The sequence below is a fragment of the Cnephaeus nilssonii genome (genome assembly GCF_951640355.1).
Source record: "Cnephaeus nilssonii genome assembly, chromosome: 14".
Taxonomy (NCBI): domain Eukaryota; kingdom Metazoa; phylum Chordata; class Mammalia; order Chiroptera; family Vespertilionidae; genus Cnephaeus; species Cnephaeus nilssonii.
The window spans coordinates 18,962,550-18,986,799 of NC_137085.1; the positions used below are offsets into that span (position 1 = coordinate 18,962,550).

Genomic DNA, 24,250 nt, shown 5'->3' on the forward strand with positions numbered 1-24,250 from the left:
TATAATTTCACCTGACCCCGTGTGTGTGTGTGTGTGTGTGTGTGTGTGTGTGTGTGTGTGTGTGTAATGCACTGCTCCTATTTCCTCTGGGGCTCACCTAAATAAAACCACAGGTGGACGACACAGATATGCAGGAATTGGGCCAGAATGATGGATAGTCTCAGCATTAACTTTGTTTCACCCTATGATTCTCTTTTGCGTTGGCCCCTTCATGCAGGAAGCATCCGGGCGTTCAGAACTGATTGTGAAAATTGTAAAAAGTGTTTATGTGGCGCATTTCCCTCTTCCAAATCCCTGTTTACTCACTGTTTGTGCCTAAACAGCACTCAGTGACAGCCTTCCTGCTGAGCTCGACTTTCCCGTCAGCCTGTGTGTGTGTGTGTGTGTGTGTGTGTGTGTGTGCGCACACAGCTGCATCCACAGCTCTTACAAATGCCCACGTTGGGGATAACATTTTTGCTTATTGTCCACATTAGAGGTTACTCAGGAGAGACGGATGGAGTTAATATCTTAGTGAGATATTCATAAAAAAATCATTTAGTGTCCAACAACATAGTGGTAAAAATAGCTAACCTTTATGGAGCATTTTCCATTAGACAACCTGCTGAGTGGTTGGTAACCATTAGTCACTCTGAAATCTGTGTAGTAACTACCACTATAATCCACACTTGCTGGATGACAGACCTGAGGGTGTGAGAGTCCAGTGTCTTGTGACCCAGCAGCAGCAAGGGGCAGAGCTGGGATGTAAGCCCAGGTTTGCCTGTTGCTGGAACCTGGGACGTTAGACTGCCCTGTGCTGTCTCCTTCCAAGAGCAAATGAAACTGCCCCACCTCCAAAGGTTTCAGGATTTCCTCTTTCCAGTATAGAACTTGCTTTCCCAACATCTTGATCAAATGTTGCTGCTCTGGTGGAGGCCTGAGCGAACTGGGAGCCCCTCCCTGGGAGCCCCTCCCACCCTCCCACAACATCCTTGCTTCGGGTCAGCCTCTGCACAGAACAAAACCTGGTTTGGAAGCCATTGCTCCGTGAGAGTGGAGAGTGTCTGGTGTATTACTCTGGCTCCCACGGTGCCTACAAGAGTGCTTTGTGCACAGCCAGTGCTCCATCCACAGGAATGTGGTTCTGAAGGAGAGCATCCCCACGTGCGGCCAACACCTGGACTCCCATGAGCTGCCTGGACAGGCCGCCAAAGGATAACAGCTCCTCTGGCCTTTCAGCCCCAGAGGGGCCAATGCTAGCTATCTGGAAGCCACAGGTGACAGTTCAATGGAGCCTGAAGAAGACACTCAGAAGGAGGCTGGCCCCGGGGAGCTGTGGCAGGGGCTGGGAGGCTTGGTAATCCATACGGATCTTCCTAAAGGGACCTTCCTCTTAGGATTTCTATTTTTCTAATCATGTTTTCCATGTATGGCATGGCCAGGGAACAGCTCCTCCTTAGTGGAGAAATTTGTCATCCCATTGGAATAATCCCCAAGTTATTCTAAGAGTTCCTGCTCAGAACAAATCAAGCCAATCAGGAAGCTCCTCCACATGGGCTGTGCCTGCTGATTGTTTCCCCGCCTGGACGCTTCCTGCTATTGTTCCCCCACATGTTCTCAGAGGCTCAGCTCCTGAGCCCTGCCCCTTCCCCTCAGGAGCCCAGGGCTGCAATCAGGGCTTTGGGTGGAGGTATACGAGGCTCACAGATCAGGCACCTGGACGGGAGAAACGGGCCTGAAATGAAAATAGGGGTGGTTAGAGCCAAAACCACAGCACTGGGTCTCTGGGGCCTTGGAAGAGAGGTTTGAAATGTTCTGGATCATTCATTAAGTTGCTTGTCAAGCATGTGTTGAGCTAATACAGTAATAGTTGCCCAGGCTCTGCTTTTGGGAAAGTCATCATCTGATGGAGAAGGCAGGTGTATAAACAATCACAAAGCAGCACTCAGTAGAGCGCAAACTGGAAGTCCAAAGTGCTACGTGAATGCAAAGACCCGAGCTTGGCTAACTCTGCTTAGGAAGTGGGCAGAGCAGGCTACAGGGGCTCGAGACATTTCAGTCGGATCTTAAAGGCAGAGAAGGGCTTGGGGGCCTTCTAAAGGGGCTCTGAGGCAGACATGTGCAAGAAGGTTCAAGTGAGTGAGTGAGGACCTCTGTAGGACTGGGTTATTTTACTTGTGAAACTATAAGTAAAAGTAGACGGAGCTAGACCAGAGGCTGGAGTTTGTATGACGTCAGTAAGACCTTCAGCTTTTCCTTCCACCCACCTTTCTCTGGACCCTTCCCTGTGATTGCCCAACTGGCGGAGACACCAGACGGCTGTTTCTTGGGGAAAGGGAGGAAGCGCAGCTGAAGCCAGCCATTTCTGCTCCCTGTGATGGTTGAGGGTAGCAGTTTTCGACCAGCACACCATGGCACACTGGTGTGCCACAAAAATGTTTAAAGCATGCAACACCTGACTATTTAGTCAGGGGCACTGACCTCTTTTCCCTCAGATTGTCAAATAAAGAAATGACAACAGTAGTCATACAGTATGAATGAATAAAAATGATACCTTTTGGGCCGAAACCGGTTTGGCTCAGTGGATAGAGCGTCGGCCTGCAGACTCAAGGGTCCCAGGTTCGATTCCGGTCATGGGCATGTACCTTGGTTGCGGGCACATCCCCAGTAGGGGGTGTGCAAGAGGCAGCTGATCGATGTTTCTCTCTCATCGATGTTTCTAACTCTCTATCCCTCTCTCTTCCTCTCTGTAAGAAATCAATAAAATATATTTTAAAAAAAGAAAAAAAAATGATACCTTTTGGTGGTTTTTTTTTTGGCCAGATTGGCAAAAAACATGTTTTGGTGTGTCGCAGAATTTTAGTAACCAGTTTATGTGTGCCAGGAGATGAAAAAGGCCGGAAGTAGCTGATCTAGGGTAAAGTGTTGGCCAGGTAAGGATGGAATGAGGATGAGCCCACCTGCCTTGAGCTCTGGGACACCAGGCTGAAGGCAGCTGAGTGAGCCAATGTCCTACTGAGGCCCCGTGGAAGGTAAGGACGTTACACACACTACATTGTCATGGGGGTTCGAGGCAAAAACTTTAGGAACTTAAAATAAAGCTACACATATTCTCTCTGATGAGCTTGATAGACTTATCAACACCGATTCTGTTTTACAACAGGTTAGTGTATTGAGAAGTCGAACGAGAATGTTGTCTGTTTCCGGGTTGTCAAATCTAGAAGGAAAATGGAATTCTTCTTATGCCGACAGCCTACCAATGGGAACCTCAGATACAAAAGGATTCACATATAGGGATCACAGCCTGGGCCAGAAGTGAAGCCAAACTAGAGAAGCTCTTAGAAGCAACTCAAAAGCATTTTACATCAGGCCCAAGGAAAAACACCCTTTACGTGTGCTTTTTATTGAAGACCTCTCTCAAAGAGATCATCACATTGGCCATTTGAAATGGGAACCCTTGGATATAGAAATAGTAGCACATTGTGTTCCGAAATAATAATTTTAGAAAACGATCCACCTCTTCCCGCTGGTTTGGCTTGTGCAGAGTGGGTGCTGGCCACCTATCTCCCGGTTCAGCTGTGGTCCCACCCCTGAGTGCTCCCACCATTGTCTCTTATTTCTGGATCCTGAAGCCAGGGAAGAATTGCCTGCGGAAAGCACAGGGAAACCTCATTGCAACTCTCTATCGCAACACAGAGTTCAAGACAGACCAGCTTTGTTGCTGACATGGTACAGGCGCCTCAGAATGGGCAGTCTCACTCAGAGGCATGATGTGTTTTTGTGTGAATGAGTGAAGGGTCACAAGCCGCCTGAGCACATATGAGAGTTCTCATATTCCCACAAAACCCAAATGATCATAATAATAATAATAATAATAATAATAATAATAATAATAATAGCAGACACTTGTGTAATGCTATAAGAGCTTACAAAGTCCTTTCACAGCAATTAGGGATTGAGGTTTTTCCCCCTATGTTGCAGATAAGAAAATTGACAGGAAGGGAAAAAGAGAAGTCAGAATCCAAATACCTTTCCTGTCGTGCAATCTGATTTCTGCCAAGTGTCTCCTGATGGTTTTGACCAGCAGGAGGCAGTGCAAACCAGCCAGCATCAGGGGGTCCGGCAGTCTGCCACTTACTGGCTGACATCCTGGGCGAGCCCCTCACTTTCCTTAGTCTCCGTTTCCTCGTCTAGAAGATGGCTATAATGATGTATATGGAAGAGCTAATTCAAAGCTATGGAGACTGAGTCAATATTTAAAATATCTCAGAGCACTGCCTGCCATGGGATAAGCACTAGTTAAAACGTTTATTCTTCCTTTCTCTTCTAGTGCTTTTTAAAAAATTGAATTTAAAGACTATTCTGCATGTGCTTCTTTACAAGACAAACAAAAACATGCTTTTTAAATAGAATAAATTCAAATTAAGCTTCTAAAACAAATTATCCAAAAAATGTGAGTAAGTCCTATCATTTGAATGCTAAAAGAACAATTAAGGAATTGATTATTGGCTTCAAGAATGGTGTAAGACTGTGTGTGTGTGTGTGTGTGTGTGTGTGTGTGTGTGTGTGTGTACATACTAGTACAGAAAGAAAATCCAGAAAATCTAATTCAAGTTCGCAATGTGGGAGAGGCTTATGTGCACCTGGGGGGCCATCTAGTGGCAGGTGCAGTCATATTCCACTAGCTGAGGTAGTATGTTTGGGATTTAGGTAAAGCATCTGGGAGGATGCTGTGGTTCTGCAGATTTGGAACCATGTGGCTACCTCAGAAGAGAAAGCTCAATATATCCATGTTAAAATGTCCATAATGCCGAAGGTTTTATTCTTTGATCTTGCAACAGTGTACTGTTGTAGTGTTGGTTGCAGAAGTCTCTGGCCGAGCCATGTGACCTGTGAACCCTTACTTGTATAATAATGCTCTGGAACAGGGAGAGAAACTGGTTGAGAAGGTCCAGAGGCTCCAGCCTTCAGGAAGCAATGGCTGGGGGTATCTGTACCATCTTCCTTGAGACCATCGCTTTTATAGGAGCCACGTGATGTAAGACATCATTCATGGACTACAGTAGATGTCCCAAAAGACCAATTGTAAAAAAACCCAACAGTGACCCTGTGGTTCAGTATGGCCAACCTCTCCCAACACACGTGTCCTCCCTACCACTGAAGGTCAGTCACTGGGCTGACATAAGACCTGTGGCTTTTCTAGCTTCCGCAAAGCAGCAGGGAGGCTCTGCAGAACACACTCCTGCAAAGCCTCCTCCCGCCCGGAGTCTGGCTCATACACTTTTCCAACACGTGTGTGTCCCTGCTCCTTCCCCAATAATCATGGCCACGAGTGACATTTGGCCCATGAGGTCAAGCAAAGGAGAGGTTCATGAAGTCTGTGAGGTTCTAAGTGCTGAGAGTGGGCCTTTGTGATTTCAGGAACCCCAGCAGCCAACACAAGGCCTTACACAAAATAGACCCTGGGCGTCTATGAAGTTGAGTGGAGGCTTGCACCCATGTGCATGGCTTGCTCTCCCATGTTCTCCTCTCATCTGGGCTGGCGTAAGGGTAAAGCTGTGCTCCCTTTTGGACAGGGAGATCCTCCTAGAGTGAGCTGGGCACATGCGTCCTTGGGTTTCTAAGTCCAGCCAGGACCAAGGACATAGTAAGTGTCTGGGGAGAGACCAGCCCTGCTATGAGGCTGAGGGCTAGCTCAGCAGTAGCTGAGTAGCTAAATAAGCTCATAGATGTGCTCCACCTTTAAATGAACTGAACTCAACAGAATCAGAAGATAGAACATAATTCAACGATAACATACCTTACCTGCCCACAAGCATGGCTTTCTGGGGGTATCCAGCTACTTTACTGCATTAAAATGATGGTTTACTATACAGTGTTTCAGGGACCCCGTGCAATGTAAAATGATGGATAGCTGAATTGACTTCATAATGAAAGAATGCTACTGTTTTGATCTCCTCCTCCCATCAAGGCTCTGTCTCTGGCTAGAGAGAAACAAGATCCACAGAGGACAAGCTCTCTGCTGCTTTAGGGAGAGAAAGACAAAGGGATACCCACAGGAGCAGGGAACCCATGGGGTGCTAGGCATTGCTTAGACCAGTCGTCGGCAAACTGCGGCTCGCGAGCCACATGCAGCTCTCGAGCGGCGGTTTGCCGCTCTGTTGACTAATGAGTTTGCCGACCACTGACCTAGACTCTCGATTCCAATAATTACAGGCTGGTGTTGTTCCTTGTGATTAAGCCCCTATCCAGTGGTCGGCAAACTCATTAGTCAACAGAGCCGCAGTTTGCCGACCACTAGCTTAGACACTTTGCATGTATTAACTAAGTTAAGCCTCACCACAGCCAAAAGAGATACATGTTATTGATTCCACTTTACAGATGGGTTCCACAGCTTGCCCAAAGTCCCATGAAATTAATGAGGAGCCGAGCTGAGATTTTAGCCAAGGTCTGTTGATGCTGAAGAGCATAATATTTTTCACTGCATCTGCAAGAAGTCCCTGCTCAGTCTTTCAGAACCCTGGGGGAGAAAGAACCCCCAATTCATGGCAAACTCTATTCAGGCCCAAGACTCTGTCAAAACAAACAACAAAGACACAGCTGAGCAGGTCTAGCACTCTTTCCAAGGTTGACAGTTTCCTGTCACCGTGCAGCACGGCTTCTACCTGGGAGCTCTCCAACGCTGCCTGATGCTTTCTCTGGCCCAGGCCAGATCTTGGGGTTCTTGAGTGATCTGTCCTAGGTGCTCTCTAGTGCCCTGATCCATCCTCTGTTGGTAGATTGTCTTCCTCCATCTTGCCTGATTCAACTTAAACTGGCCACCTTCCCAGTTCCCAGTCAACCCTTGATTTCTCTACCCTCTGCTTTCTCTATATGTAGCATTGAACCAGCATCCCAACTTCACCATTGGGTTTATTACAACTCCCCTATGCTGAAACTTTTCATCACACTCCATGGCCTCTAGGATAAATTCTAAGTTCCTCAGCTTGGCATTCAAAGCTCTATCTGATGTAGCTCCAACCTGCTATTCCAGTCCTTTCTCCCAAGCTGCTTCTATAATTAGATCTGTGATTATCCTGCCTTCAAAGTGACTGTAGGTCCTGTGCGGAAGGACCATCCCATGGCCCGTATGTCTGGACCATCGCTCCTGATGAAGAAAGTGGCTCTGGGAGAGCAGCAGTCAACTGTTTACTGTCCTCCCTGTTTCCAGCTTTCCCTCCCTTCCCTGGGAAAGACAACACACCAGACAGTGACAACATCCATATGGAGCCAGGCCCCTTCAGCTGTTTACAGTAGGTGGCTGAGCTGTGAAGAGCCACATGAGCCTGACAACCAGCTGACATCGCCACGGTAGCTCCACGCCAACACCCATGCGGCCACAGTCTCCTAATGGTTGCATCACCCAATAGGAAATGTCCAGCGCTGGCAATGGGGTCTGACTTGCAGCTGAAGGGGCCAAGGCCAAGGCCCCCATTTTCCAGTCTGGTTCTGTCTAATGATACCCATGTGCACTGGCTCCATCTCCGTGACAGCCATTCAGCTCACATCCCCACACAGCCTTCACAGTGCATTTCCTGCAATCCTAGAATTTCCTTCTAATTCATTGAGGCAAATTCAACTTGATGTAATATTTTCTTTTCTTTTTTTTTTTTTTAGAAGTGGAACCATCACTGCTTTAAAAGATTCAGTTATTCAAGTTCCGAGTCAGGACCACAATGTGCTGTCTGTGGTCAAGTTTGCTCTCTCTTGGCGGTAAGAAACAACTCTTGGAAGGGGACCTTCTAATATCAGATGATGGGAATCACGAGTAATGGGAAGATAAGTCCAGAAGCTTCAGATCTCTGAATACCCAAAGTGAAGGGACCTGGAGGAGTTGTCTCCCATTATAACTGAGTGGATAACAGGTCTCTAGAGGGCAGTGCATGTATCATTTCCATCTTCTGCATCTCTAACCTATCCTAGCTCGGTCTCCACCAGCAGGGACTGTGCCCTGAGAGAGCCATGCTTCCCCCCTGCCTGATGCCACTAACACCATCGTGGCCAGGACGGTGCTGGCCAAAGGGAAAGCTGCTCGACTGTAGAATCTCCCCGCCCTTCTTTAAACTACGAGAAACGTGCATCCCTCAGGAATGCTGGAAGTTAGTCCTGCGTGTAGGCCGAGGGCTCAACAAGCCAATCGCTCTTGGATGATTGTAACCATGGAGAGTCTTAGAGAATGAAGAGCCAAGTTTTACTTCTGCTTTCCCAGACCTAGACATCTCTCTGGGCCTCCTCTGTCGCCTGACAAAAATTCCTAGCATGTCCCCAGGAGAGCAATCTTATTCTTGTTTACAGATTCAGCTGGGACATTAACTGATTTTCTCAAGATCAAAACCAAGAGATGTGTGTGTCTGTGAGGCTAATAGGAAAATGTCAGTGTCTCAGAGCCCTGTCCTTACAGCAGATTACCCCAGGTGGGAGGCCTGAGTTGTTTATGAAACAGCTGCTCCCAGGGAAACCGTATCGTTCTAGAGTTTTCATTTGGAGTTTGTGATTCCTTGGCAGGAATTGAGATTGCTTTTGCAGTAGCTACAGGGAAAGAACGGCAGCTCTGAAAGGGCCCTGGGGACTGGGCTTAGTTCCAGGAAGACAGCTGGCTGGATGGGCCATTCGGAGAGCCCTGTGGTCTGCCCCAGCCACAGGTTCTTCACCTTTAAGGTGAGAAGTGTGGGAAGGGGCTTAGTTAAAGACAACCCCGAGTTTATTTTTTCTACATCTGAAGATGAATGGTACAAAAGACGGCGATGACAATAGTTGAACATGTGGGCAAAAACGGGGCCTTGGGGCACAGCCTCATCTCTCTGTCGTTTGGTGTGCAGCAGCAGGCTTCTCAAACTCTCTGTGGGAAGGACTGGTTTACTCCCAACCTACTGCAGACTAGTACTTGTACTTGCCCTGTACTAGTACTTGTACTGGTACTTGTCTCAGGACACATGCAACTCACCACTGGATGTGACAACAACCAAACTGGTCTATTCAATGAGACGGGTCCACTGCTCACCCACTTGGTTGTCATGGTGATGTCAAATTGTTATTAAAGTTTCCAAACACCTGACTGGCAACTTCTGTCCTAATCCCATCACAGCCTGGTAGTAGACAGCTGCTGGACCGGAAGTAGTCCAGGGATCGTGCTTTGAACAGCACTGGGTTTGGCCATTTTTATCTAACAGGGCAAGTCCCCTAGGAGCTGAGCAGGGCATCCCTCAGACGACCTAGATGGTTTTTAAAGGTAAGCAACTGGAAAGCATAAAGTTACTTTTAAAAAATAATAACCTTCTCCCCGGCCGGTGTTGCTAAGTGGCTAGAGCATTGGCCCATGCACCGAAGGGTCTTGGGTTTGCTTTCGGTCAAAGGCATGTACCTGGGTTGCAGGTTCAATCCCCAGCCCCGGTTGCGGGCACATACGGAAGGCAACCAATCGATGTGTCTAACATAGATGTTTCTCTCTTTCAATTTCTTTCTCTCTCTCTCTCTCCTCCCCCCACCCCCTTCCATTTTCTCTAAAAAAATCAGTTAAAAAAAATGTCCTTGGGTGAGGATAAACAAAAAATATAAACAAATAACAATAAGAGTAACAGGATCTAGGGAAATCCCTCCTAATAAACGTGCCCCAAACCTAACCCTTCTACTGCTGTGTACCGCTCTCCTCTCACCTGGACTGAAATCCCCGGTGAGAGACTCCAAGACTCCTTGAGGACTTGATGACGGAAGTTGCTTTGAGCGTGGGAGAGCACAAGGGGCGTTTCTCTGAGTGTCCTGGTGATGGAGGTGCCACGCCACCCTGCCTAAGCGTGTCTGCTCCCTGTCACAGCCCGCTCGGGTCCTCCTGGTCACAGGCCTGCAGCCGCCAGGCGCTTTGCCTGTAAGAACTGCATGTGGTAAGATCGTAAGCTGTCCTCGCTGGAAAGGACCTGAGAGACCATCCACTGCCTTCAGAAAGCACAACTGGTGAAGGCTGTGCAAGAAACTACCAACACGGCCCTTGATGTTTGCAGTCCACCCAGCATACAGAAGCGTTAGAAGTGACCACGTGACAAGCTACAGGGGCAGAAAAATACTATTTTCAAAGCTTTTTGTAGAGGGGAAACCTGAGGGATGGCAACCAGAGGCCAAATAGCCCGGGACCAGCTGCCAAGACAGTTGACTTTGCACAATTCCTTCAATTACAGCAATTCTTCTCAGGGCTGGAAACTGGAAGCGGTCCCCAAAGGTGGCTCTTATGTGGTCTCGGTGTATGGATGGAAGTCTCCCGCTATTTTCATAGTTCTGGGCACTTTAAACCCAATGTACCTGGCCAATAATGAGGCAGTTAGAGTGAGGGAGGCAAGAAGCTTGGGAAACGTCTGGCGGCGGGCTCTGCCACTGAGAAACACACACACAATATTGACAGGCTTGAGAGCAATTTCAGAGAGCGTCCTCCCTTACCTGTCTCAGCTTCCTAAGCTGACCACAGACCACAGGCATCCAGATTGCAGAGCCTGTCAAGAGCGACTTTCCTGTGTGGCTAGGGACCACAGAGCCAGTGGAAATAGCAGAGCACGTCATTTTCATCTCAAAGGAGGATCCTTGTATTCATGAGAGCTGCTCCAGTGTGGACCTGGGTGTTACTCTGAGAGGAAGCGAGTTCCCTGCTACTTTCGGCCTTTGGGAAGAGATTGTTTATTGACTCCCACTCACTGGGTTTATTGCACGTTTGAACTGTCATAAAGTCCCTGCCTGTGCAAAATCAACACAGCACTGGATGCAACCATGTCTTTTTAACCCGGAACTGACTTCTGTGGCTCGGTGCTTCAGAGAAGCCTCATATTTTCAAGCAACTGAAACACTTTGTCATTCTGCCCCGAGAATCATTATTATCTTCGTTAATCTTTTGGGGGTTCTATATTCTGAATCTACTCGGTGGGTTATTTTTTATCTTAGTATCCACACCTGTAACTCCAGGCTTCAGAGCAGTGGTTCTCAATTGGGGGCTATTTCCATCCAAGGGGACATGTGGCCATGCTTGCAGACATTTTTATTGTCTTGACTAGGGGCAGGGGAGAAGGTGGTGCTAATGGCCTCTAGTGGGTAGAGGCTGGAGATGCGGCTCAATATCCTACAACACAGGACAGCCTCCACACGAAGAGTTATCGGGTCCCAGATGTTAACCGTGATGCTATTGAGAAAGCCTGTTCTCGAAAGATGAAGGAGGAAACAGTAACAGTAGCAATGCTCTTCCTTGCTGACAGCCTGCTGTACTTGGCATTTCACAAACTTCACGATCGCTACAGGTTACAGCTCTTCATTATTATGCCCAGTGTACACGTGAGGAAATCAGTCCCGCGATTACATGGTTTGTCCAACACCAAGCGACTGGGAAATGCAGAACGAGGACTCAGACCAAGGTCAAACGCTAAGGTCCGGGGTCCTAATCAGCATGCCGTGCCGGTAGCCCTTTACGTAATCACGCAGTTTCCAACAGGGATTTAGGCTGTACACATACAGCCAGGAAAGTGGACTCAGGAGCAGAGGGCTTTGGAGGGACAAAGGGACGCAGCCTAAACTGGAGCCTGTACTTCCTGAAGGAACCTGAGGGGGGCAGCCTCACCAGTCACGAGGACCACTCACAATGGCCCAGGCCCAGCCCCTTGCACATTTGGGGCACTGCTTCCTGAAGGAGCATGGGTGGGGGCAGAGGAGGGAGGGGGACGTGACCTGTCCATCCACCTGCATCCTGAGGTGAACTTCGGGGTGATTTCACTGAATATCACAGGTCTCAGAAATGTTTAACTTAAAATAACTTTTAAAAAATATTTATTTTTATTGATTTCAGAGAAGGAAAGGGAGAGATAGAAACATCAATGATGAGAGAGAATCATTGATTGGTTGTCTCTTGCATGTCCCCTACTGGGGATCGAGCCCACAACCCGGGCATGTGTCCCCAACCGAAATCGAACCTGGGACCCTCCAGTCCCCAGGCCGATGCTCTATCCACTGAGCCAAACCAGCCAGGGCTTAAGATAACTTTTGTTGAGATTTTTGACCATGTGCTTTGGAGTTAAGCCGAGCTGAGTTCAAAGACTCACTCTTTCACTGATGAATAGGGTCGTTTTAGGCAGCATGTTGCTTTACATCCTAAGCCTCAGTTTTCCCAACTGTATTATGGGCATCATCATGATCACTGCTACTTCATGGGAGTGCTGGAGGATGAAGTGAGAAAATTAAGGAACTAATGGGGGCCAAAAAGCTAGGTCAGTACCCAGAACAGAGTAAGAGACCAGTAAATATTAGTCATCTAGTATATATAGATATCATCTAGTATATCTAGTTTTATTTTGGTGAAACAAAAAGGAAGGGAAGGAGAACAAAGTTGGAATGCCGAATGTGGCTGTGTGGGCGGGGCACAGGCTGGGAGGGCACAGGTTGGAATGCCCATGTGGAGCTCCACTCCCCGCTGAGAAAAAACAGTGCATCATGGAGTTAAAAATGGCAAACAGGAAGAACACATTAAATCCCAAGCAAGTGTCCATTGCGATTCCAATGAGCATTTCTGTGGTTGCCTTTTCTAGAATAGTTATTCGTGGATGACTGTCTTCTTGGTTGCCAAAAATCCCATAATATAACACACACAAGCTTAGGCCTGATTTAGACCAGTCTTCTCTGAGACCTAGGAATGTGGGAAAGTAGGTGAATTCTGGTATCCATCAGACACCAACAGAGGCACTCAGAGAATCTTAGATTGGAAGCAGAAATGAGCCAGCCCACTTGCATCTTCAATTTTCTTTTAAAAAGTTACCCTCTCTGGCTTTGCAGCTGGGACCTCAATATTTTATTCAATGAATATTTGATGTGACATATTTTAGAACTGACAGCTGTTCAGATGAATGAGTCACCTCTGTGATGGGGCTTTTGTTTCCTGAGAGCTTAACCTCTTTCCCCCATTCTAGCCTGTCTTCAAACCCATTTCCTCCCACAGTAGTGACTTTTCTCTGCACAGGTATATTTGTTCAGAGAAGGGATTTCTAGCCAACCTCTCCAGTGAGAGGATTTCAAAATAGATCCTGAGAGAACGCTCATTGAAGAGATGAGAATAGCAGAGAGAATGAGACACTCGCCCAAATCACACAGCAAATTTTCAGCAGGGCTAGAACTAACATCCGGGCTTTGTGACAGCTCATTCCATTTCCATTTACTACTTCACTGGGGTAATTCCACGGCAGGGAGCAAAATTCCCCCATATTTCTCACTAATCAAAGAAAGTTAAGAACACTATATTTCAAACACTTGAATAAAACCTGATGACATGAGAAAAGGAGTCTTAAGTGGGAAAATCACAATGCAGGCGGGCCTTGTTGATTGGAGCAGACGTGAAGGAGACAGAGCTAGTGTGGATCCAACTGTCTAGAATCTCCAAAAGCATCAATACGAGACTCACGTGTGGCCCCCAGGGACCTATCACATACCGCAATGGCGTGGACAATGGTTGACAACAGGCCCAAACCAGAAACCATCCTTTGGGCTTTCTCAATATGGTGCTTCAATGGGAAATAAGGCATACAGAAGATGTGACATTCCAACTTTTTTTTAAAAGAAACATTTTTAAAGAAATCTGTGTACAGATGTTGCTTTCAGCAATTATGACTTTTAAGTCTATTTTACTTCTGGTCTCTAGAGAGCCAGGAATATAATCAATAGACGGCACCATCCTAACGCTGCCCCAGGAAAAGTTGCGCAGAAGAATGACAACCTATTTATCCATTAGTATGACCAGTTCTCTCCTTCCTCTCCCGCCACTCTGATGTCACCACTTCAAGGCATAGTGCTCTCAATGTCAACCAGAAGTCTTTGAAAAATGGTGGTATTTTCTGGCCTTTGGAAAAGTAGCCGGCTTTCCTGACCGGTGTAATTTTTAGCCTGGTAAATCAAGGATGTTTGTAATCAAGTTCAAATAGAAGCTTGGCTCCACCGTGGGGCCAATGGCAGAGAACCTGAGCTCTTTGCCAGATAGACAGCTCTAGTCCCAACAACAGGAGTCCCAAAGCAGGTTTCAAATTTCTTTGAGTCAAAGCACTAAGGCTTAGAATCAGCCTGAAATCAAGGGCCAGAGTTGTCCTGCTTTATCTGTTTGTGTGAAATCAATTTTCTCATAAACACTATTTACTTCTCACTTCCCTTGGCAATGTCTAGGTATTAAAATGGGATTTCATTTTATGATCTATTCTTTTTTTCCATTTATAGCAATTTTTCTTGAGCCTGACCATGCAAAAGTATTACTTGGAGCATTCTTTAAAAAAACAAATTACACAGCTCCTCACTTGGGTCACTGAATCCAAACTTCCTGGAATGAGGCCTGGGAGTCTGTATTTATAAAAGTTTCCCAGGTGATTGTATGCCCAGGATTTAATGGTCTAATTACATATTTCCTTCCTTCCTTCCTTCCTTCCTTCCTTCCTTCCTTCCTTCCTTCCTTTCTTCCTTCCATCCATCTCTCCCTCTCTCCTTGTGAGCTGTTATAAGCACTGCATATAACAGTTTGGGAAGAGAGACAACATTCTCAGTTCCAAAGTACTAACAATTACAATGAACATTTTGGAAGGAAACATGTCTGTAAACCTGGCTACTGGCACTATAAGGAATTTTAGAATCAGCATTAGAAAGATGGTTATGTTCTTTCTTCTTGAGGATATCTAGGAAAATAGACATATGTTTAATTCTCATGCTTTAAGCCTTTATCATATTCAGAATGGCCCAGACATAAAATATGAAGACGTGGCCTACATCCTATGTACACTTGAAGTTCTGAGTTAGGTTGCTATTATCTTTTCTTGTTCTAAACGAAATGACCCAAATTTCCTTTCATCTTCCCTTGTGGACATCCTCCCTGTTCTCTGAGTTCTATCCTCTCTCTTGCTACTTCAGGTTCTTCATGTTACTCTCGGTTCAACAGGGACCAAAATACCTTCAGGGCACAGCTGTACTAATATGCTTCATAGTTTGAAAAGAGTTCACATATCTCTTTAAGAGAATCTAATTTGTTGCTGGGGAGGGACTTAGACTAGTGGACTGAAATCTAAAGATCTACAGATTAATGTTTTGCTTCACAATTCTAATGTTTTGCAATTCTAATTTCCATTAGAATTTCTTTATTGAGTGGTTTAGCTGCATCTGATCTGTAGCCAGTTTCCAGATTCCTATTATGTAACAATCAGATTCTGAATTTCATCTCTTAAGTGCACAGCGCTGCCCCACCCCAAACCCTAGCCATGGTTCTTGCTATGGACACTGTGCCCAGGCCACCTGGTCCCTAGGATTTTCCAAGTTGGACTGGAGAGTAAACTCCCAGGCCTGCTCGGCCAGGCAGGGGACCCCGATGCATGGTGCACCCAGCCCCAATTCTTTGTTCAGCACATAGCTATGGAACACCTACTTTGCGCCAGACCCATCTGTTGTGGTTATGTAAAACCAGTAAGAAAGAAGCAGGAAAATGACTGTCACTTTTAACAAGACGAAGAGATCCTGTATCAAGTCAACAGTCACTGCAGCCGAAAGCACCATGGACCTGTCACTTTGAGACTTAAAAACAAACCTCCCTAAAACCACTTCTCAGAACTGCCTTTTCCTCTCCAATTTACTGTCAGTATTTCCAACAATCCTTGGCTCCCTCTTCTTACCTAAGATGCAGCAAGCTGAGCCACTCTGAGAAGAAACCCCTGAGGCTCAGGATTCTGAGTAGTAACATCCTGCCCCTCACCTTATAGCCTCTGGGCTTCTAACAGGAAGCCCTTGCCTTTCCTGAGGGTGTGTGTGTGTGTGTGTGTGTGTGTGTGTGTGTACACAAACAGGGGTGGTGCAAAAGCAGGTTTACTGTTGTCGGTACACAAAACACAGTTTATTCTTGTATTATTATTTATTAATTATTGTATTATTTCCCGTATGAACAACTGTAAACCTACTTCTGCCCACTCCTGTAATGAGCCAAGTTTAGCCAAGATGCTCTGAGAGCCCTTTAAAATGTTTTTATTGATTTTTAGAGAGAGGGGAAGGGAGAGGGATAGAGAGACAGAAACACTGGTTAGATAGAAACATTGATCAGCTGCCTCCTTCATGCCCCCTGCTGGGGATAGAGCCTGCAACCCAAGCATTTGTCCTGACTGGGAATCAAATTGGGGACTTCTTGGTTCACGGGTTGACGCTCAACCACTGAGCCACACTGGCCGGGCTCTGAGAGCCCTTTTAAAGGACATTAGGGCCAAAGCAAAGTAGGGACACAGGTCCTTGGCTTTTCACCTTTGATGGCACTCCGGGGGTCTCCTAGATATTCTCCGCCTTCACTCACTCGGTATAAATGGCTGGTAGCAAGTTAGCTATTACCCTTTGCATTTTAAAAGAGCTCATACCTCAGGAGAAAGAGCTGGAGCTCCAGGGTGAATTTTGGGCAGAATTCGGTGGGATGGGGGGAGAGGGGCAGGGGGAGAAGTTGGTTCTAAGGCAGCTACACACACCACCTCCCACCACCACCCCATATCTCTGGCTTTCTATCCTGGGACCTCTCATGGCAACTGGTCCCACGTGGAACCTACGTGGTTGCTCCTGCATCAGCCTGGCCAGCCCTCGGCCCTAGGAAGGCACTTATCTCCCAGCTGGAATGTTCCGAACCTGGCTGAGGGCCATATAGGGACCAAGTCACCCTCTGAGCAGTGGAAGCAGGCAATCCAAAGTTGGTTTTGGGAGAGCAGGCACATAACCCACAGGGGCGCCCTCCTTTGGGGCTCCCGCACTCTTCATTTCGGTCCCAAGGCCCTTGGTTACAGTTTCCCCATGTCAGATTGATCAAATATAGCAAATTGAAAACAGACCTACTATATAGCAGCAATAACAGCTAACAGCTTTAGCCAAAGGAGGAAAAAGACAAAAGCTGATAGAAAAACTCTAAGGGGTTTATGACAGCCCAATAAAATAATTATTACTGTGAGTATAATTCTGGATTCTCTGGAAAAGTTTAAATGGTATCAGTTTAGGAAGATAATCCTAAATCGCTGGATAAAGGGCGATTGCATTGAGCAGGCCCCCTAGAGGACAGTAGTGGTCACTGCACTGTAAAACCACAGCCTGGGGGTGCTGGGCGGGAAACCACCTACCTCTGAATGTTATCTTCAAGTTGTTTGACTCTGAATTCATCCTCCTCAGACTGCCGCCTCCTGGCTTCCTCCTCCTCCGCAGTTCCAGCGGGCATGCCCTGCAGCAGCCATTTTTCCCGAAGCACTTTGGACTGGGGATGAGACAGAGAACAGACTGATGACACCTTTCAGCCCACAGCACCTCTCCATCCTCAGCCTCCGTTTTAGCTGTGCCCCTCAGCATCCCCCTGAATCGCGGCTTTCACCTCCTCACTAACTTGGCTCCTTACTTCCGTCCTGCCCAATCCCTGAAGAGGGTTTTATTTCCAAGTTTCTATTATAAAACATTTTGAAAACTTAAAAAAACAGAGGAAGCTGTAAAATGAAGCCTGTGTAACCTCATTTAGATTGAACAATTATAAACATTTTGACATGTTTTCTCATATATTTTTCACCAAAGCATTATAAAGTATATAATGAACATCATGATATTTCACACACACATATTTCAGCATGAATTTCTTGTTTAAAAAAGAACATTTTTCTATGAACTGCGGTTGCATTATAAAATTTCCTAAGATCACCCAATATTCAGTCCATCTAAAAGTCTCTTTAAAAGATTAATCTGTCATTGCTTTTCTTAAAAACTCTTTAATGACTCCCACCCATTCTCAGAAATGGTCTCCAAATGACATTAAAATCACACACACACACACACACACACACACACACACACACACACACACACCACCTGCCAGGGTCCTAATACATCCTGGAGTGAAATGAAAAGTTTTTGTGTTTCAGGTCAGTTGCTGGGAAGGATGATTACTGCTTTGAGAAGGAAAAGGAAAACAGCTCAAGAAAAAGGCATGTTGAAACTCCCTAAAATGAAGAGCAAGATGAAGAAAGTAGGTAAAATAGTTTTTGGTTTGGGTTTCCATTACATGGACCCTAGACGGCAGCGGGCGGCTATTGGATGTCTGCAGGGGCTGGACCCTGGGCACCAAGGCTGAGTGTCCCAGTGGACAGGTGGGTGGCGATAGGAATGGACCACCGTGAGGATGCTTGGCCACATCTGCCTGAGGCAGGGCACATGACCAGCTCTTCCCAGCAACGACAGGGACAACAGCTATGAAGCCAGTCAACACAGCGTAAGCATGGAGTTCCTTGGCTCCCTGACAGCACCGCTATCAGAATCTCATTTAACCTCTTACACAGGGCGAGCAAGATGCAAGGAAAGGGAGCGCTCATATTGATTAAGAGTCAGGTCATGTATGACTCGGAGCCAATTAAATATCATTTCCAGAAATGAGAGAGTGGGATATGTCTTAAGGTTGCTCACTACAGTTTCCTTTCTATTGCTCTTATGAGCAGAGATATACAATTCAATTTCTTAATTAATTAATTTAAAAAATATATTTTTATTGATTTCAGAGAGGAAGGGGGGAGGGAGGGAGAGGGAGGGGGAGAGAGAGTGAGAGAGAGAAAGAGAGAGAGAGAGAGAGAGAGAGAGAGAGAGAGAGAGAGAGAGAGAAATATCAATGATGAGAGAGAATCATTGATCGCCTGCTTCCTCCACACACACACACACACACACACACCCCTCTGGGGATTGAGCTGCAACCTCGGTGTCCTGACCGGGAATCAAACCATGACCTCCTGTTTCATAGGTCAACCCTCAACCCCTTAGCCAAACCAGCGGGGCTAGACTCTCATTTTTATGTGGGATTAAGGGCTACTTATTATGAACCTATAAGATGAGATACTAAATATCACTAATATTTAGTAACAGTGAATTTATAACTCACTAGTGGTTCTGATTCACCATCCCACTGAGAAGTCCAGCAGCCATTCAGCACCCTGGAGACCCTGCCGGATGCACAAGTGCTGATGGCTGGAAATCCATCCTTGCAGAAGGCCCTTTTGTTAGCACTGCTGCATCAGGGTGGTGGCCAGGTAGCCATGGTTTTCCTTGGTGTTCTTCTTGCTTTTTAACTCTAAGTCATTGTTGGTGGATATCTGTTTGCTTACTCTTCAAGTGCACAGAGAAGCATATTTATAACACTTGACCTGTAGCTTTCCATTAATTAAAGACATGAGTCTGTTCATGTGTAAGGCATTCCTAATTGTACTGCTGAAGTGCTTGTTGACAGGAACCAACCCCTCACTCCAATATGCTTAAATAATTACACAGCACTCATGGGTAACATATTTCCTGCAAATGTATTACACATAAATAGTTTTCAACTACTGCCAAGAAGAATATAAAAAAAGTATTTAGAGATTTATGGAGCATTTTTAAATAATATAAAATTATGTGTAAAAACTCACAGTATAGTTTGTTTACTTTGTTGCTCTCACTTCTGAGCTGCATTGCACCCCACTCCCCACACTCATATGTTGCAGTCCTAACCCCCACTACCTCAGAATGTAGCTGCATTTGGAAACAGGGCCTTTAAGGTTAAGTGAAATCATTGGGATATGCCCTGATCCAATATGACTGGTGTCCTTACAAGAAGAGGGGAGTAGGCACTGACATGCACAGAAAGAGGACCATGCGAAGACACCTGAGGAAGACAGACATCTCCAAGCCAAGTAGAGAGACCTTAGAAGAACCCAATCCTGCTGACACCCTGACCTTGAACTTCTGGCCTCCAGATTTATGAGAAAATAAATTTCTGTTTAAGCCACCCAGTGTACCGTATTTGCTATGGCAGTCCCTGCAACGACTATATGCTCCAATGCTTTATCACTTTCCATTGGAGAATAGGAATGGATGGAATAAATTGGTTGGGTTTCCTAACTGGACTAAAGAAGAAAAAGAATATTCAGAACCACTGTTCTCCACTCAAGTCACTCAAAATTTCCCAGACAGGTAATGCTCACATACTACGAGAGGCCGTGTTGAACAGTAGTTAACAGCCTGGATTCTGGAGCCTGTCTGCCACTTATTAGCTGTGCGACCTTGGACAGGCTGCTTAGCCTTATGGAACCTCAGTTTCCTCATCTGTGAAATGGACATGACAACAGGGCCCATGGTAGGTTTGTATAGAGGATTAAATGAGTTCATACACTGAAAGTTCTGGGCCCATACTCCGTACTAGAGAAATGCTTATTATTGTTGTTCACCCCGTTCCCTTGGCCTCTCCCGCTTTCACCAGAGAAAGAGCAGGTGAGAAAGGTGCCACCTGAGAAGCCTTCTTCCACGTTGGCTGGCAGGGGCAGTGGCTCTGCTCTGTCCCCTTTGGCAGGGGACATGCCCTAGAATGCTTCCATACTGCCCCCAAGCGATTTCCTTTTAGATCTTCCCCCTCTACACTCCCAGCTCCTCAAAGGCTGGGCTTAATCCTTAGTCACCTTTGCATCGCATTGTCGCACCCACCCCAGGTCCAGAGAATGAATGAGTAAATGGGTGAACTGGAAAATTCTCGACTTTCTTTCACTCTAATTACTTGAGGGTGGGGAGAGGTGTCACACTTTCAGAGTGCTTTCTGTGCTACAATGTTTGACAGTAACCTAGTTCAACCCATAGAAAGTAAAAACCTTCTTAGGACTTGGGGAGATAGATATGTTGGCAACCTTGGTCTTGGTGTATGGAACCTTCTGAAAAGGCAGCCAAGGAGAGTTCCGGCTTTCTCTGCCCTACCAGTTATGCTCTGAAGCCAGAGAGATGCTGCTGCTGCTTCTTCTTCTTCTTCTTCTTCTTCTTCTTCTTCTTCTTCTTCTTCTACTACTACTACTTTAAAATATATTTTTATTGATTTCAGAGAGGAAGGGAGAGGGAGAGAAATAGAAACTTCACTAATGAGAGAGAATCATTGATCAGCTGCCTCCTGCACGCCCCACATTGGGGATCGAGCCTGCAATCCGGGCATGTGCCCTGACTGGTAATTGAACTGTGCCTTCCTGGTTCAGAGGCCGATGCTCAACCACTGAGCTACACCAGCCGGGCAAGCCAAGGCTTCTTGAAACGCAAGAAAGTGCTGCCCCTGGGAATGCTGTCTCTGCTCTCTTCCACCAACGGAGGGTCTAACCCCCTCACTTCTGGCTGAGTTAGTCCCCGCCATCAGTCAGTGCCTGTGGCGAAAGCAAACTGGTGAGCATGAGCACGGGAAGTCCATGTGCTCCCAGATCTGTCACTTCTCTGGATACGGCAGTGACATCCCCCAAACATCCCCGACAGCTGGAGCCAGGAAGAGAGGGTCCAACAGAACTGGACAGTAGGCCCGGTCTCAGGAAAGTCTGTTTCACAAAAGCATTCTGACATTGCAAACACAAAAAGCCGAGTTGATTTTTCACTTGGCTCCAAAGTCATGTTGTCAGGGAAACCACCGGGTCAAATGCATTTGCCTCTGAGGGCTTCCTTCACCTGCTGCGGATCCCCTCGGGCCGTCTCTGAGGGCTGACTGGGTGGGAAGGATCTCTCAGTACTTGAACACTTGAGCTGAGATCTGAGACAACACACTTGTGCAGTCTGATCACACACACCCATCAAAGCCCCCCCGTCCCCTCTCTGTTCTGGCTCCACCCGGTGCTGAGTGTCTCTGAATTAAGTGGCAAGCAGAGCTCAGCAGAAGTGAAAACTAAAACTAAAAAGTTGTTTTTTTAATGCCCTTATTGTCCAAATAACACACGTCAAATGTATCATAGCCCACAGGCGCTAAGCAGTGTCAAAACTTCGCATTTGTCGCCCTTGCCAGCCAGGTGGCTCAGTTGGTTGGCGCGATATCCCATATACCATCGGGACCTTCTTTCTGCCCCATAAACAGCACTCTCTCCCACTGCTGGCCTAGTACAGTGGCCAGTCTGTCCACCTGGAATGCCCTCCCCTGGCCCTCAGACCTCAGCTCAAATGTTCCAAGTACTCAGAGATGTCTTTCCCACCTAAGGTATCCTCCTATATACTAAAAAGGTTGGGGTTTGATCCCTGGTTGGGGAGCATACAGGAGGCAACTGATTGGTGTTTCTCTCTCTCTCTCTCTCTCTCTCTCTCTCTCTCTCTCTCTCTCACACACACACACACACACACACACACACACACACACACACACACACCTTCTTAGGTGAGGATTAAAAATTAAAACAAAACTTTGCATTTGTCAAGTGGATGCGACCGTAAGAGTCAAGACAAGGAGGGAGCAGCTGGCAGTAAACAGACGGAGCCTTGACAGGGGCTCCTGGAGAGCAGGACGGGGAGAGCTCCTAGAGTAAATCCGGTCCCTACTCTTCGGGCCTGTCCAGCTCCGTAAAACAAGCCTGGAACACATCCTCTCCAGGGGCAGCCCGCCCAGGAGCAGCAGGAGAGCTCACTGAGACACAGCCTCCAGGGCCCACCCCCACAGCCGCTGATTCTGTAAGTCCGGGGAGGGCCCGGGGATCAGAATTTAACAAGCTCCCAGGTGATGCTGCTGTTTTGCTGCCGGTCCCAGGACCACAACTTGAGTAGCACAGCGTGAGGACCCGTGACCATCCAAATGCCCGAGGAACGCACAAGCTCTCTGCTGGCTGACCAAGCACACTGACGCCAAAGGAACTCCGCATCCTCTCTCAAACCCGTCTGTCCTCCTGCATCTCCATCTCAGGCGCAGCAGTGCCCCCATCCCTTCCTCCGGGCCAGACACTCTGCCCGGTCCTGCAGACTCCACCCGGGAAGACAGGCAAGTCCCCTTCTCACTGAGCCTTTGTCCCAACAAACAGGGATGCGAGACAATTTTAGACGGAGATACAGGCATGGCAGGAGGTAGGCAGGAGGATGGGACAAACAGGGGCTGAGGGAGGACACCTTAGGTGGGAAAGGCATCTCTGAGTACTTGGAACATTTGAGCTGAGCTCTGAGGGTCAGGGGAGGGCATTCCAGGTGGACAGATTGGCCACTGTACTAGGCCAGCAGTGGGAGAGAGCGCTGTTTATGGAGCAGAAAGAAGGTCCCGGTGGCTCAATCATAATGGGCGGGGCTGGGTCAGGAGCACAGAACAAGTTGAAGATGGAGAGGAAGGCAGGGGTCAGGTTGGGTAGGATCGTGTAGCCTTGCTAAGGAGTTTGGCATTTATTCTGAGCACCATTCTGAACACAGATTGCAAGGGGCAGCATTACAAATACAAGTGACATGACTCTAATCCATCATTCAGGTGACAGAACACATTAGCTTGAAATGGAGGAGTAGCAGGGGACAGATTGTAAAGGTAAGTCAGCATGCATGATGACATTAAATACTGGGACGAGGAAGAGGGTGATGCATAGATATTTGGTTTGAGCAAATGGCGGATGGTGGTATTCATCAACTGGAGATTGGGAAGACTAGAGGTAGAACAAGAGCTAGGAAATAAAAACTTCCATTTGGATCATGTTAAGTTTGAGAGGCTCATTAAGGGACATCCATGTAAGTGGACACGTCAGAGGAGCCGTTGGAAACAAGAGCTTGGAGTCCAGGGGCTGCTGGGCCTGGAGACATCAATCTGGGAGTCATCGATGTTCACATGATATCTGAAGCCACGGTATTGGGGGACGATGACGATGATACTTCTTACAGAACTCTCACTGCTTTAAGTGCTTTACATACAGGTTCATTAAACCTTTACAAAAGTTCTAAGAGGTAGGTGCTAATCAAGAACCGTGTCCATGGTCACACATGTAGTAGGGTGTGCATCTGAGAGTCAAAGCTAAACAACGCATTCTGCTATCCCGCTTCTGCCTAAGATCACCCAAGAGTCATTTCCCCCGCAAAGAGGATTTACAAAATCATCAGGCACCGCTGACCTACGCCCGAATGTGGGTAACTATCTCCCAGCTTGTCTAACAGTGGGTTCCATATTGGTGCTGTCTCCCACTCATCCCTGAGCCCCTTATATTCAGGGGCTGTATCTTTTATTCATCCATATGCAAGGTATTGTTGGCAATAATCAATAGATATGGAATGAATGAATGAATCTTAGACTATTAAAAAATGCCTTAGAAATCATCTGATCAAACTCCGCCCCCCAGCTTTATTGAAGTATAATTGACAAGTAAAATTGTATTTATTTAAAGTGTACAATATCATTAATCAAATCCTTTTCATCTACAGATAAGGTATCCGAGGTAAAGCAACTTTCAAAGGTGACCTAGGTAAATGGTGAGGAGTGTCTGGGATGGGTGGT

General features: G+C 46.8%; 1 protein-coding gene across 7 annotated transcripts in view; it reads right to left on the bottom strand.

The window, feature by feature from the left end:
- Positions 1-24,250, bottom strand: part of PALM2AKAP2 (PALM2 and AKAP2 fusion) — a 445,326-nt gene that overhangs the window by 183,910 nt on the left and 237,166 nt on the right. For all 7 annotated transcript variants that reach the window (XM_079790534.1, XM_079790539.1, XM_079790536.1 and 4 more), the window contains one exon: positions 17,136-17,266. In XM_079790534.1, the coding sequence (XP_079646660.1) occupies positions 17,136-17,266 (131 nt within the window). The remainder of the gene's footprint in view (positions 1-17,135; positions 17,267-24,250) is intronic.